The sequence below is a fragment of the Ursus americanus genome, chromosome 14, assembly GCF_024610735.1.
Source record: "Ursus americanus isolate L20-20 chromosome 14, mUrsAme1.1.p, whole genome shotgun sequence".
In the NCBI taxonomy this organism is placed as follows: domain Eukaryota; kingdom Metazoa; phylum Chordata; class Mammalia; order Carnivora; family Ursidae; genus Ursus; species Ursus americanus.
This window is the reverse complement of record NC_142140.1, coordinates 31,879,214-31,891,136: the sequence shown is the minus strand read 5'-3', so window position 1 is coordinate 31,891,136 and position 11,923 is coordinate 31,879,214. Positions and strand designations below refer to the sequence as shown.

General features: G+C 53.3%; 1 protein-coding gene across 1 annotated transcript; it reads left to right on the top strand.

The window, feature by feature from the left end:
• Window positions 1-2,440: 2,440 nt before the first annotated feature.
• On the top strand, window positions 2,441-7,593 carry LOC148108932 (protein SPMIP1). Its single transcript, XM_087866641.1, has 2 exons — window positions 2,441-2,963; window positions 5,379-7,593. Exons 1-2 carry the CDS (start codon window positions 2,441-2,443, stop codon window positions 5,495-5,497), a joined length of 642 nt encoding a protein of 213 aa, XP_087722767.1. The 3' UTR covers window positions 5,498-7,593.
• The last annotated feature ends 4,330 nt before the right edge of the window (window positions 7,594-11,923 follow it).

Here is an 11,923-nt window from a genome sequence, read left to right as displayed (position 1 = left end):
AAGCCTTGCCCTGCACACAAGGGCCACGCCCAGGTGGGTGCTTGGAATCCAAAGGCGACTCTCCTTGTGAGCCAGCCTCTGTCCCTGAGCCCATTGGAAGGCAGTACTTCTGGGGCATCTTTCTACACCCTTCCACCCCACTCCCCTCTTGAGGGAGCCTGTCCTCCCCTCAGTGCAGCCCCCCGTTCCAGAGCCTGTTGTCAGGACCGCCTCTCGGACCGTCGTTGCCGTAGTGACCGCCAGGGGTCGCCTTGGGCGCGCGAACTGCGGCACCGAAGAAAACCCTGCGGTCCGGAAGGCACCGGGTCTTCCAAACCCCGTAGGAGCACAGCCACCTCTGCGCTCTGCCTGGGGCTGGGGCTGGGGCGGTCTGGGTCAGGGAGGCTTTCTTGAGTTTCGGTGTCAGACCACACCCCACAGGCGTCTGACACCAGGGTCCTGACACCCCCGTAGCTCCTCCGACTTTCTTCCATCCGTCCTTCCCGCACACGCCCCAGGGAAACAGAACCGATGTGAAGTCTGCCTATTCATCCTTTCCTTGAGCACTTTTTCCGAGCACGGACTGTATGCCAGACAACTCCCGCGGAGGTACTGGAGATGCGGGGTTGGGCAGGACAGGGCCCAGGAGCGCAAGCTCCGTGGGGAGGGACGTTTTGTCAGCACTGTTCGCTTGCAGCTGCTGGCACGCAGAAGGCCCTCAGCACCTAAAGCAAGTTTGGTGCTTACAGCCTGCTCAGAGCGCCTGGATTTAAAAGGTGATTGCACAATGAACTGATGACCGTTGTGAGCGCTCCTGAGGAGACAGACCAGGCCCAGGCCGTGTCACTCAACCAGTTGGCTTTTATTCCTCCCAGATGCCCAAACTTCATAGCCCTCATTTTACAGCTGGGAAGACTGAAGCACAGAGGGCAGTCTGGACAGCCTTACTCTTTCTTGCCTTGGGAGTCCCAGCCTACAACATTCTTCCGCTACTCTTTGCCTGGCTATGAACGCATGTTCATAGTTCAGGGCTCGCTCAAAGGGCACCTTCTCCAGGAAGCCTTCCCTGATCATCTCCCCAATTCCCTGCTCCCCATCCACCTGATTATAAGTCTGTCTCTCCTTCTGGACTGGGAAACCCTGAGGGAGGGAAGCATGTAGACTCCGTTCCTCCTCATCTATTTTTAGTACCTGGCTCAGTGCCTGGCAACAGGGTTAAGAGCGAATGGATGTTTGTTGAATGAACAAACGAGAGTGCACTGAGCAGAGAGTGGAAAGGTGAGTGGCCCCAGGGCATTATGGGTAACCTCCTTCTCACTGGTATGCCTGCTGTTCACCCCTGCAGGGCCCCCCTGGGAGAGGCAGAGGGTGTGAGGGTCCTGCGGCTGATGTCATGGTGCTGATGGGTGACTGGTGGGTCCTCCTTTGCCCGCCCCTGAGCCACCACCCACCGTGCCTCTCACATAAAGCTGTCACATTCAGTGGGAGAGTTCTGGGTCTGTAACGCAGGGGTGTGGGGTTTGACGTCCATCCCTGGGTGACCAAATGAACATTGCTGGGCCTCAGTCTCCTGAGCTGGAAAAGTGATGGAAGAGAGCGTGTCAGTGAGTCACCGTGAGGGTTCCGCTGAGCGGCCTCACTCAGGAAAGCCTCTGGCCCAGGGCCTGGCACGGGGTGGCCAGGCTGTGCTCGGGCTGGCACATAGTCTCTGCAAGGCTCCCTTTCCCCATCTGGAAAGGAGCCCAATGAGGGCCCCAGCAAGTGAGGGGGGTGGTGTAAGGCAGACGGAGCTGAGCACGGCAGCTGGCACCGAGCAGGTCCTTGTGAGACAGCAGCTGACATTGATGGAAGGCCTCGCCATGCCAGGCACTGTTCCAGGTTCTTCTACCCTGGCCTCATGTCATTCTCTCTATACCAGAAGTCATTCCCCCTGTCATTCTGATGTTCAAATGTCGCCAGGAAGCTATCAAGGGTCAGAGCTGTGTCTGCGGGGTTGGAGTCCAGAGTTTCCATGGCAACCCCCCAGCCCTGCGTCCAGAGCTTCCTGAGGGGGGACACCGGGCCTCCCTTTGGACCTCCCGGGGGGCCTGGTGCACAGGAGGTGCACATCAGGTGTGCTGGATGGACTAGAGGCTGTGGCACCCCGTGCGCCTCCCCGGGGCCCTCAGGGTGTGAGGGGGGAAGGCAGGCTTGGGCCCCGAGGCCCTCTGGGGCAGAATACAGCCTCTGGCCAGGCACCCAGTGGGTGGTGGCCAGCCTTTGCTCCCTTTTCCAGCCTGGTCTGTCCTACTGCCTGCTCGTGGCCCCCAGCAGCCCAGCCCCTCCTCTCCAGCAGGGCCTTGGCAACCCAGCCCTCATTGGCCGCACGTATCCTTGGAGACGGGCACCAGCAGAGCAAACAGAGGCCGCAGGGCTGCGGGTAGAATGGTTCCTCCCCCCACCCCCCTGCCCCCCCACCGCCATGAGGGATCTGTGCAGCACCCAGAGCCAAGCCTGCTGGCAGGAGCGCATCTGGAAGGAGATGGCAGCCCGGGTGGCCTGGAAGATCTGCTACGGCCACAAGTACCCGAAGGAGGGGCCCGTGCCCAGGAAGCAGCTCCAGCGGACCCCCCTCAGGTTAGCCTTGGGAGCCGGGCCCTTGGCTGCCACCAGCTCCCCTGAGAGCAGGGAGGTACAGGATGGAGGGCCGGAGACCAAGGGGGTCTGGGATCAGCTGTCCAGGGGAGTGGGCGTCCAGGGCCCCCCGCCCAAGGGAGACGAGGTCTGGGAGACCCGCAGAGCCGCTCGGGGGCCAGCGGTCCAGAGCAGGCCAGAGGGCTTAGGAATGAGGCAGGTCCCCCCCAGCACCCTGCAGCTGCTCTTCCAAGGCATCTCCCACGACGGCCAGGGCCGGGCCTCGTACCTCCGTGAGCGGCATCGGCAGAAGCCGGAGGAGAAGTTTCTGTACCCGATCTTGTCATCCTGGGAGTACGGCTGGCACATGGGTAAGGGCGACCACCATCTTGCCACTCCAGGCCTCTGCCGGCAGGCCCGGCCCTTCCCCTCAGCCCTGTCCTTAATCACCCCGCAGGCACCAGCCTGTGCCTGGGGCTCACCCTTCTCCAAGCTGACCGCACACCTTCACACCTTCAGGCCGTTGCACATTTTCATTTCTCCACCTGGAATGTACCTCCTGCCTCTTCCTCTGCTCACTAACTTTCACGTGTCACCTCCTCTGGGAAGTCCTCTGAAAGTCCTCCAGGCAGATTTGCGTCGCCCTTGTGCTAATACAGCCTTTCGCGTTTACAAAAGCACTGGACCCACTCTGTCACCCTTCCTTGAGTATCCATCTGGCCTAGAGCCCTTTGGGTTCCAGAACTTCTTAGTTAATTTTATTAAGGTCCTCCCAGCCCCCAGCTTGGGGCTGGTACTCTGTGACCGTGGAATCAATGAACAAATGAATGAAGGTAGACTAGGGAATGAGGCCTTGGTTTGGAATCAGGAAGTCCAAGTTCAAATCCTGGCTCCTTCACTTGCGAGCTGTGTGAGCTCAAGCAAGAGCCTTCACTTCACTGGGCCTCCGTTTCCACATCTGAAAAATGGGACTCTACTAGTACCTGCCTTCCTATGTCACAGAGTTTTGGGGAAATCAAATGGGAAAGCACAGAACAGAAATTTTCCTCACAAAAGCCTCATGAGGTGGGTAGGACAGACATTCATTCGTTTGACATGTGACGCTTTCATTCGGGACAGCCCAGAGAGGGAGATCGGGAGTCTCCGAATCCCAGCTCTGCCCCAACGTGAGTTAGCAAATGAACAAGCATGGAAGAGGGACTCAGCTTGACATTAGCGGGTCTGCGTGTGGATTCTGGTCTGTTCGTTCATTCATTCATTCATTCATTCATTCATTCATTCAACAAAGGTTTAGTGAGCGCCTGATCTGTGTCAGGCACTTTGTGTCCCTGGGGGTACGGCAGAGACCGTGAGTGTAGAGGCTGTAGGAGGAGATCAGTCGGAAAAGGCGAGGAAGACCCAGGGGCTCCTGGGGGAGACAGGTGGTCAGGGAAGGCCCGCGGGGAGGGGAGGCTCGAGCAGAGGCCTGAGGTGTTTCCACACCATCGGATTCTTCTGAGGAGGGCCTGCCCCCCTGGGCCCACAGAGCGAGTCTCCATTTGGGCGCTACACCCTCCCCCCTGCTCCCCCTCTGCTCCTCCAGCCCGCAGATTTGTGCCCCCTGCCCGTCAAGCCACTGCCGGGCAAGGGCCACCAGACTGAGCAAATTAAACTACAGGAAGCCCAGTTACGTTTGAGTTTTGGGTAAACCGTAAGTTTTTAGTCTAAGAATGTCTTACACATGGCATGGAACATACTTAGACTGAAACATTATTCGTCGTTTGTCTGAAATTCAAACCTAACTGGGCATCCTGTGCTTTAGTCAGCAACCCAAACCTTGGAGCGGGGGAACCGGTTCTGGATGCCTCCTGGGGCTCAGGGTGGTGCTAGGTTCAGGGCGAAGACGGAAGACTGTTTTCCTCCATTGTGGTTCTGCTTAAGCTCCCAGATGCTCCTAGAATCTCTGGAACATTCTCTAGGTTTCTGGCCTCATGCCCCTAACCCGACCAGTTCAGGGGCTCGATGAGGAAGAGATGGCAGAACTTCCGTGAGCCATCTGTCCCCATTCCCTGACCCGGGTACAGACAGGAGCTGCGTCAAATTGGGGGTACGGACAGCCGTGGGGAAGTGGGGCTGAAGGCATTGTCTGGGCCCCAGCTGGATCGTCCCCAAATGGCCTTTTATGCACAAAAAGTACCAGTCTAGTGCCTGGCACAGTGCTCAACAAATGGTAACTGGTATTACTATTATTATTAATTCAGGAGACAGGACTTATTATTATTATTATTATTATTATTATTATTATTATTATTATTAATTCAGCAGACAGGACTTGCAGGCTCTGGGCATCTGGGGGCTCGTTCAGCCTTGGCCAGGACCCTGGAAGTTCTTACTATGAAGCACTAGGATGGAAGGGCTCTTACTAGACCACAGGGAGAAATGTGATGAGGTTACCCCTTGTAAACGTGGGGTAGGGATGGGGTCAAAAGAGTCAACCTTTGGAATGACTTGAGTGCCTGCCACCCATCGGGGCGGATCGTGGGCACAGAGCTAGTGCAGGGTGTTGAGGTCGCCATGCTATGCCCGGTGTACCGTGTGGTTACCAGATGCTAAGAAGGATTGGGGGAAATCAGGTAGGGATCAAGGGGCGCAGGGGCAACCGCAGCTCCTAACTGCAGAGGTGTTTCACTATTTTAACCAGAGTGGTTGTAGCAGGTGTCCCTGCTGACCCTCAGCCCTTTCGGCTGGGCCAGGGCTGGCGGGAGGAACGGCGGCCCCAGCTCAACCAGGTTTTTGCTGTGTTCCAGGGGACACCATGAAGGACACCAGGGCTCCGACGTATGCCAGGTGCCAGCCCATCTCAAAGACCTTTTACATCAAAAGTAGCGTCTTTCATTTTCCACGGCGAACAGACCAGCTAAGCTGAACTCACTGGGGGTTCAGAGGCTGCTCCTGCCTTTCCCTATAGTCTGTCTGGACCCCGCTGAGCAGAGACACTGCCAGTTCCACCCACCCTCCCTCTGTTCCATCCAGCCCTGCTCCTCTGCTGAGTGTGGGGGGTCGTGAGTGCTTTTCTCTACCTCTGGGACTCAGGGTGGCCCACCTGCTGCCTCTTGGATGTCCCCAGGGACCTCAGCTCCCTGCAGAGTCCGCCCCCACCCCCACCAGCAAGGTGTGGGGTGCTAGCCACTGTCCCGGGGGAAACAGCGGAGTCTCCAGGTGCTGCAGCAGCCAAGCTGGGGCAGGGGAGGGACTTGCTAAGATCTTAGGGTGCTAAGTGGAGGAGGGGAGTATCTCTCCCGGTCTTGACTCTCTCTACATTGTCGTGAAGGGACCCACAGCAGAATTGCTTGGTCCCAGTGTATCCCACAGTTTAAGGAGGAAACAGTTTCCATGTTTACTTACTGTTTCTTTCACGGTCCCCCCACTGCCCCCCAAGAACCTGCATGGGTCAGGTTTGTCTCGCTTTTGTAACAAACAGCCACAACATCCCAGTTGCTTTAACCAATAAAGATGTATTTCTTGTAGCACAGTGCGCGCTGATGCTCGGTGGGCAACCTGCCGCACGCTGACCCGGGAGCTGGGCCTCTCCCATCTGGTGGCTCTGGCGTCTCCTAGGGCCTCAAGGTCCTTCCCTGAGTCCTTCTCTATCCAACCGGGGTCAAGGGAAGAGACAGAGAGTCTGCAGAGAGTGCACCCACTCTTAACTGCCTTGACCTGAAACTGACCAATGTCTCTGCCTGTCACGTTCTGTTGCGAGAACACATCACCTGACTTCTTGGTGTGTGAAGGCTGGGAGGGTCGTGTCTCCCCTGGTCTGCCTCTCCGTGCAACTTCACAGAAGAGCTGCAATTGGAGCTCATTTGCCTGGCTTTCCCTCATCAACTTTGGGAAAGTTCTTGAGTGGGAAAGAACAAGAGACAGCACGAGCGAGGGCCAATGTGTGCGTGTGATTCTGCTGGAATTCACACTGCAGCCTTGCACACCAGAGGTGCTTGGCAAGGACCTGCTAAACATAATCAAATACCAAAGAACCCCCTGGATTCCTCTAGGGCCATGTGACTGACCGCAACGACTGTATCCAATAGCTCCTGTGGGTCAGGCCTCGCCTGGGCTCCTGCGGCGAAAGGGGCCACATCTTCTTGGGGCTCAAAGCACAGACTGAGAAGGGCTGGGATGGGGGAAGGCGGGCGCTTCGGGAGCACAGAGGAGACACTGGAGTCAGCATGGGGTCTCGGGGCCGGCTTCCCAAGGGAGGTCACTGTTAGTTCTGGCATTAAATGAAATAACGCTCAGAAAATGCCTGGCTAGTGCCTGACTATATATGTGAATTATATGACCGATGATGACGGTGATGTCTGTCAGCGGCAAGTCTGCAGGCTGCTCAGAGGAGGACAGGCTGCCACCAGGGCAGGGCTCTCAGTGGGGATTTTGCAAATAGATCAAGCCCTACTGAAAGTGACTTAAGTGATGATTTTGTCTATTCTCTCAAGGAGGGACTCCGTAGCTAGCATCGTTCCAGAGGCCCGGGGAAGAGATTCATTACAAACAGTGGATGTCCCAGGATGTTAGGGCTTCCTTCTTCGGGGGAATTTATTTATGGATGTATTTAACAAACTCCAGTGTGATATTTGCTATGTACAGGCATTTTTCCAAGGCTGCGCTGTGGTATTTGGTAGTCATAAGACACATGTATCCACTGAGCACTTGAAATGTGTTGTAAGTGTAAAAGACGCATGAAGTTGTGACGATTTAATATGACAAGAAATGTAAAATATCTCATTAATAATTGTTATACTGAGTTACATGCTGAAATGACCAACTTTGTGCATGCTAGGTTAGATAAACCAGGGGTTGGCAGGCTTTCTCTGTAAAGGACTGGCTGTGTATTCCGTTTGTACGCCATCCAGTCTCAACTCCACAGCTGCTCAGCTCTACAGTTGTAGCGTAAAGGCAACCGTAAATAATACATAAGCAAATGGGCGTGGCTGTGTACCAATAAAACTTTATTTAAAAAAATAAGCAGTGGGCTCCATTCGACCTACTGGCTGTCATTTGCTGACCCCGGGTTAAATAAAACATATTAAAATTACGTTTACTTGTTTATTTTTTTGCTTTTTAAAAATGTGGCTATTAGAAGATTTCAAGTTACATATGGCTCACATGCTATTCCTATTGAACAGGACTGATCGAAGCACTTTATGAATATTAACTCCAGGGATAACTGTTACCCTGAGGCCGGGGAGGGGGCGGGGAGTGTGTGAATTCTGCTGACAACCTAAAGAAAGCGCGTAAATTGGCTCCTTGGCCTGGCCGCCCACTGCTGAGTGTGGAGTCCAAGAGCCGACTGGCTTGTGGCTGCTTCCTGGGGATATCCGAGCTTGTACCCCCTCTGCAGGTTCATCCTTTGACCAAAGGGAAGTCCTCAGCAAGACCACCAGGTGGTGCTGTCGGACCACAAAGCATGGCGACTGGCCTGCTAGAGTCCTTCCTGAGCTCTATGTCGGGGGCTACAGTTCATTTGCTGTGTGGCCTTGGGAACCTCAATTTTCTCACCTGTAAAATGGGGTCAGACTGGCTTAGTGAAAACATGAACTTTTAAGACAGACTGACCTGATTTAAGCTTTGACTCCACCAGAGCCATGTGATGATGTGCATGGTTCCCAGGCATTTTGCCTTCGTGCATCCCCTCTTCCATAAAAATATTTTAAAAGTTATATTTTACAACTATGTTGGTATAAATACAAATATCTTAATATTATATATTGAAATTTTTTCTTCAACCTAAAACTTCATCTTATTCCTTCTTATTCTGAAAGAAAATATTTGTGTCCCTTAAAAGTATTATGAGCCCTAAACCCTGTGCCTACTGTACCTCATGGAAAAGTCACCCGGGGCTCTACTACTGACCAGCTGTGTGACCAACGGCAAGAGATTTAACTTCTCTGGGCCTCAGTTTCCTCATTTTTAAAATGGAGATGACAACAGACCCCCCTCCCACCTTTTTAGTGCCGTGGTTGGAATTTAATGAGAGGGTGTATGCCATGACTTCTTAAAGCAAGCCCTACAAATGGCAGCTATTATTTCTTCTTATTACTATTATTTATAATCTTTAAGGATGTTTTCAGCTCTAACCTCTGTGAAACTATTAAAATAGCTCAAAAAAGTAAGAATCTCAAAATATGTCAAAAAAAAAAAAAAGATTGAAACTTCCAGGCCCCTTGATGGAGGAAGTAGAGGCGTTTCCTAGAGAAGATTGTGTCAGCAGAAGGAGTTTTTGCAAATGGCAAACACAGACTTTTCTCCTGCCATTGGGGAACTCATGAGGTAGGAACGTGGGCTTGCACCGACCAGCTGGAGTCTGGGCCAGCTGGGCAGGAACTTGGGAAAGGTGTGTGATTGTGTGCGTGCGTGTGTATGTGCAAAAGTCTGGGGCAGGAGGGTAGAGGGCAAGTTCGAGGTGAGGTTTATCTTTTTTTAGCTGAATTTTAGTTCTTGTATCCCTGGGGCCAACCCATTTTATATTCATCAAATATACTTTGAGAAACTTGTATATGCTAGGAAGCGCTGTCAGCTTTTTTTTTAAGAAGGTGCCCAGTGTGGAGCCCAATGCAGGTCTTGAACTCATGACCCTGAGATCAAGCCCTGAGCTGAGATCAAGAGTCAAACGCTTAACCAACGGAGCCACCCAGGTGCCCCAGCACAATTACTTAATCCCCTATTTGTACCAGCAGAAATCACTCCCTAACTCTGTTTCCTAAATGTTTCCACCTGGAAGCATTTCTAAAAGAAAAATCACAAGTCTACTACCCAATGTCTACTACTTTGGGCTCAAAAAACCCCTTTTTTTAAAGGATAACTGTATAAAGGCATTTGCCTTCTTCTCCAAGATGGCACAGTAATGCCCCCTGAGTTTCATTAACTCCACAAAAACTTTGTGAGCAGTGACTACGAAGACGCAGCTTTGCCGTCATTGAGGGTGCAGGTGGGGGGGAGCGGACATTGAACGACTAGCTACTCAGGTGATGAGCGTTAGGAAAGGGATGTCGAGAGCGCCGTGGGAAGATGCAGCGGAGGCCCTAGAAAAAGCCTCCCTGATTGAGATTTAAGCTGAGTTTTGAGGAATGAGAAGAAGTTAGCTAAGCAGATGGGGGTGACAGGGGTGGGGTCACAGCCTGCACAGAAGCCCCGAAGCTGGGGAGAGCATGAAGAATTGAGGAACTAAACGTTGTGGCTTGAATGTACAGATGGTTGAAAATGGAGCTGGAGAGGTAAGTGACGGCCGTGATAAGGACTGGGGTCTTTACCCAGAGAGAAATGGGGAGCCACTGAGGGCTTTAGCAGGGGGGCAATAGCAGGAGATTTGCATTTTAGGAAGTAGATCCTGGTTGTTGGGAGGAGACCAGATCGTAGGGGGCTAGGGTGGGAGTGGTGGGACCCGGAGGGGGCCGCCGATGCCATCCAAGGAGAGTCAATGGCTTGGACTACGGCAGCCCCCTTCGCCCTTGGCCCCATGAGGCCTGGTGTTTGTCTGCAGCTCAGTCTCAGCTACATGGAGACTTTGGGAACCAAGCGATCGTTCGGCTAGAAAATGTTCCATTTTCCCGTGTTCCATTCAGGGCATGCATTGTTTCCCAGCCCATTTTCTCAGAAGAGTCGTGTGGGCACGTTTGTATATGTGCGTGAAACTGCATGCACACGTCCTTGTTTCCTCACGATTCCCTTAGTTTTACCGAATTCGGTAGGTTTCCTGAATCCTAAAGCTTGAAACCACTGGTGCCAGAGTCCCGTAGACCATGCTTACCCCCGTTCCTCCCCCAAGATGTGACCTGTGGGTAAGTGACATGGGAATGCGGGCTCCTCACTGTGCCTCTGCCCTCAGGACCACTGGGGTGGATGCCTTGATGGGGAGACTCAGCAGCTGATGCAGGTGGAAACGTCTCTCACCCGCACACCTGCCTTGGCCGGGTCCCTTTGCTCCCTGCAGGAGAGAAGAGGGATGTGGCCTCTAGTCTGTCACCTGTTCCTCTCCTGGCTTGGCAGCTTTACCCTTCCTACTTGCCTTCTCCAACCCAAGGGAAAGATAGGAGCCAGGGCTGCTGACTTAGAGAAGCTCCCTGCACCCCCCGACCCCCACCCCATGGGGGCAGGATGAGGAACACTAAACACTAGCACGAACACTAAAGAGGTGTTTCTGTGTTTGAGGCAGGAAAAGGGTGTTGACTAGGCAGAGATAATAACAGGGCCTGGACGGAGGTCATCTCCATGTCTCAAGATTCACTTGCTGAAGTACTTTTTGTGGTCAAAGATAAAGAAAAGGAACCTTGGTCTGATTCCTCATATGGCAACAATTCAAAGCATTCAAATGAGAGACCCATGTACCCAAAGACTGAAAAGGGACCGTCCTTATGGAGCAAATCCTATTATTAAAAATAGAGCCTCCATTCGTGGAAGGTTTACTAAGTGCAAGGCACATACTTGATGTTTTACATTCATTACTGTACTTAAACTTGACCTCTGAGGTCGATTCTCTTATTATCCTTGTTTTACACATACGGGAACTGAAGGCGAGCGGGCTGCTCAGCACCCCAGAGCTCGGAGGCGGTGCAGATCGTGGCTGCAAAGTGAGCCTGAGTCCGGCATCGCACTCCACCTCTTCTCACTAAGCAGAGCGAGGAGGGTGAGTTTAAGATCGGGTCCCTCAACAAATAATGAAAGAAAAGTCTCATCCTCAGGTCACCTCAGAGCTTGGGAAAAAATGCAGGCTCCTGGGGCACCCGGGTGGCTCAGTCGGTGAAGCGTCTGCCTTCGGCTCATGTCATGATCTCAGGGTCCTGGGATCGAGTCCTGTGTTGGGCTCCCTGCTTGGCAGGGAGTCTGCTTGTCCCTCTCCGTCTGCCCCAGCCGCCCTCCTCGTGTGCACGCTCTCGCTCTCTCTAATAAATAAATAAAATCTTTTTTAAAAATGCAGACTCCTGCCCCCACCCCCAAGCTTCTGAGACAGACTCTAGGAGCCTGGGTTCTGGGCATCAGCATGGTAATGGGTCCCCTGGGATTCTGGGGCACACAAATTTCAAACCCTCTGGACAAAGCCAAAGCTGAAAGGGTGTGTACAACCAGGGTATACCCTCCTTCCCCAAAAAGGCACAAGAGTTCCTTGCCCCACCAGACCAGGCGACCCAGAGGGATGGGAGCGTGTCTGTGGTTCTGTTAGGTTGAAAGAAGCAGCCTCACTCTGTCTCCTCTTGCCTGGCAGAGTGTGCCTGGGATGAGAGCTGGCAGGCGCCCGTGGCTCCAGTAAGCTGCTCCAGCACAGGGACAGAGGGATGTGTTGTCACCAAGGAGGCCACAG

What these genes read in the sequence shown, in the direction of transcription:
- LOC148108932 (XM_087866641.1), top strand. Translation starts at nt 2,441, where the DNA reads ATGAGGGATCTGTGCAGCACCCAGAGCCAAGCCTGCTGGCAGGAGCGC. An exon ending in GGAGTACGGCTGGCACATGG is followed by an intron (nt 2,964 to 5,378) that starts GTAAGGGCGACC and finishes GCTGTGTTCCAG; the next exon opens with GGGACACCATGAAGGACACC.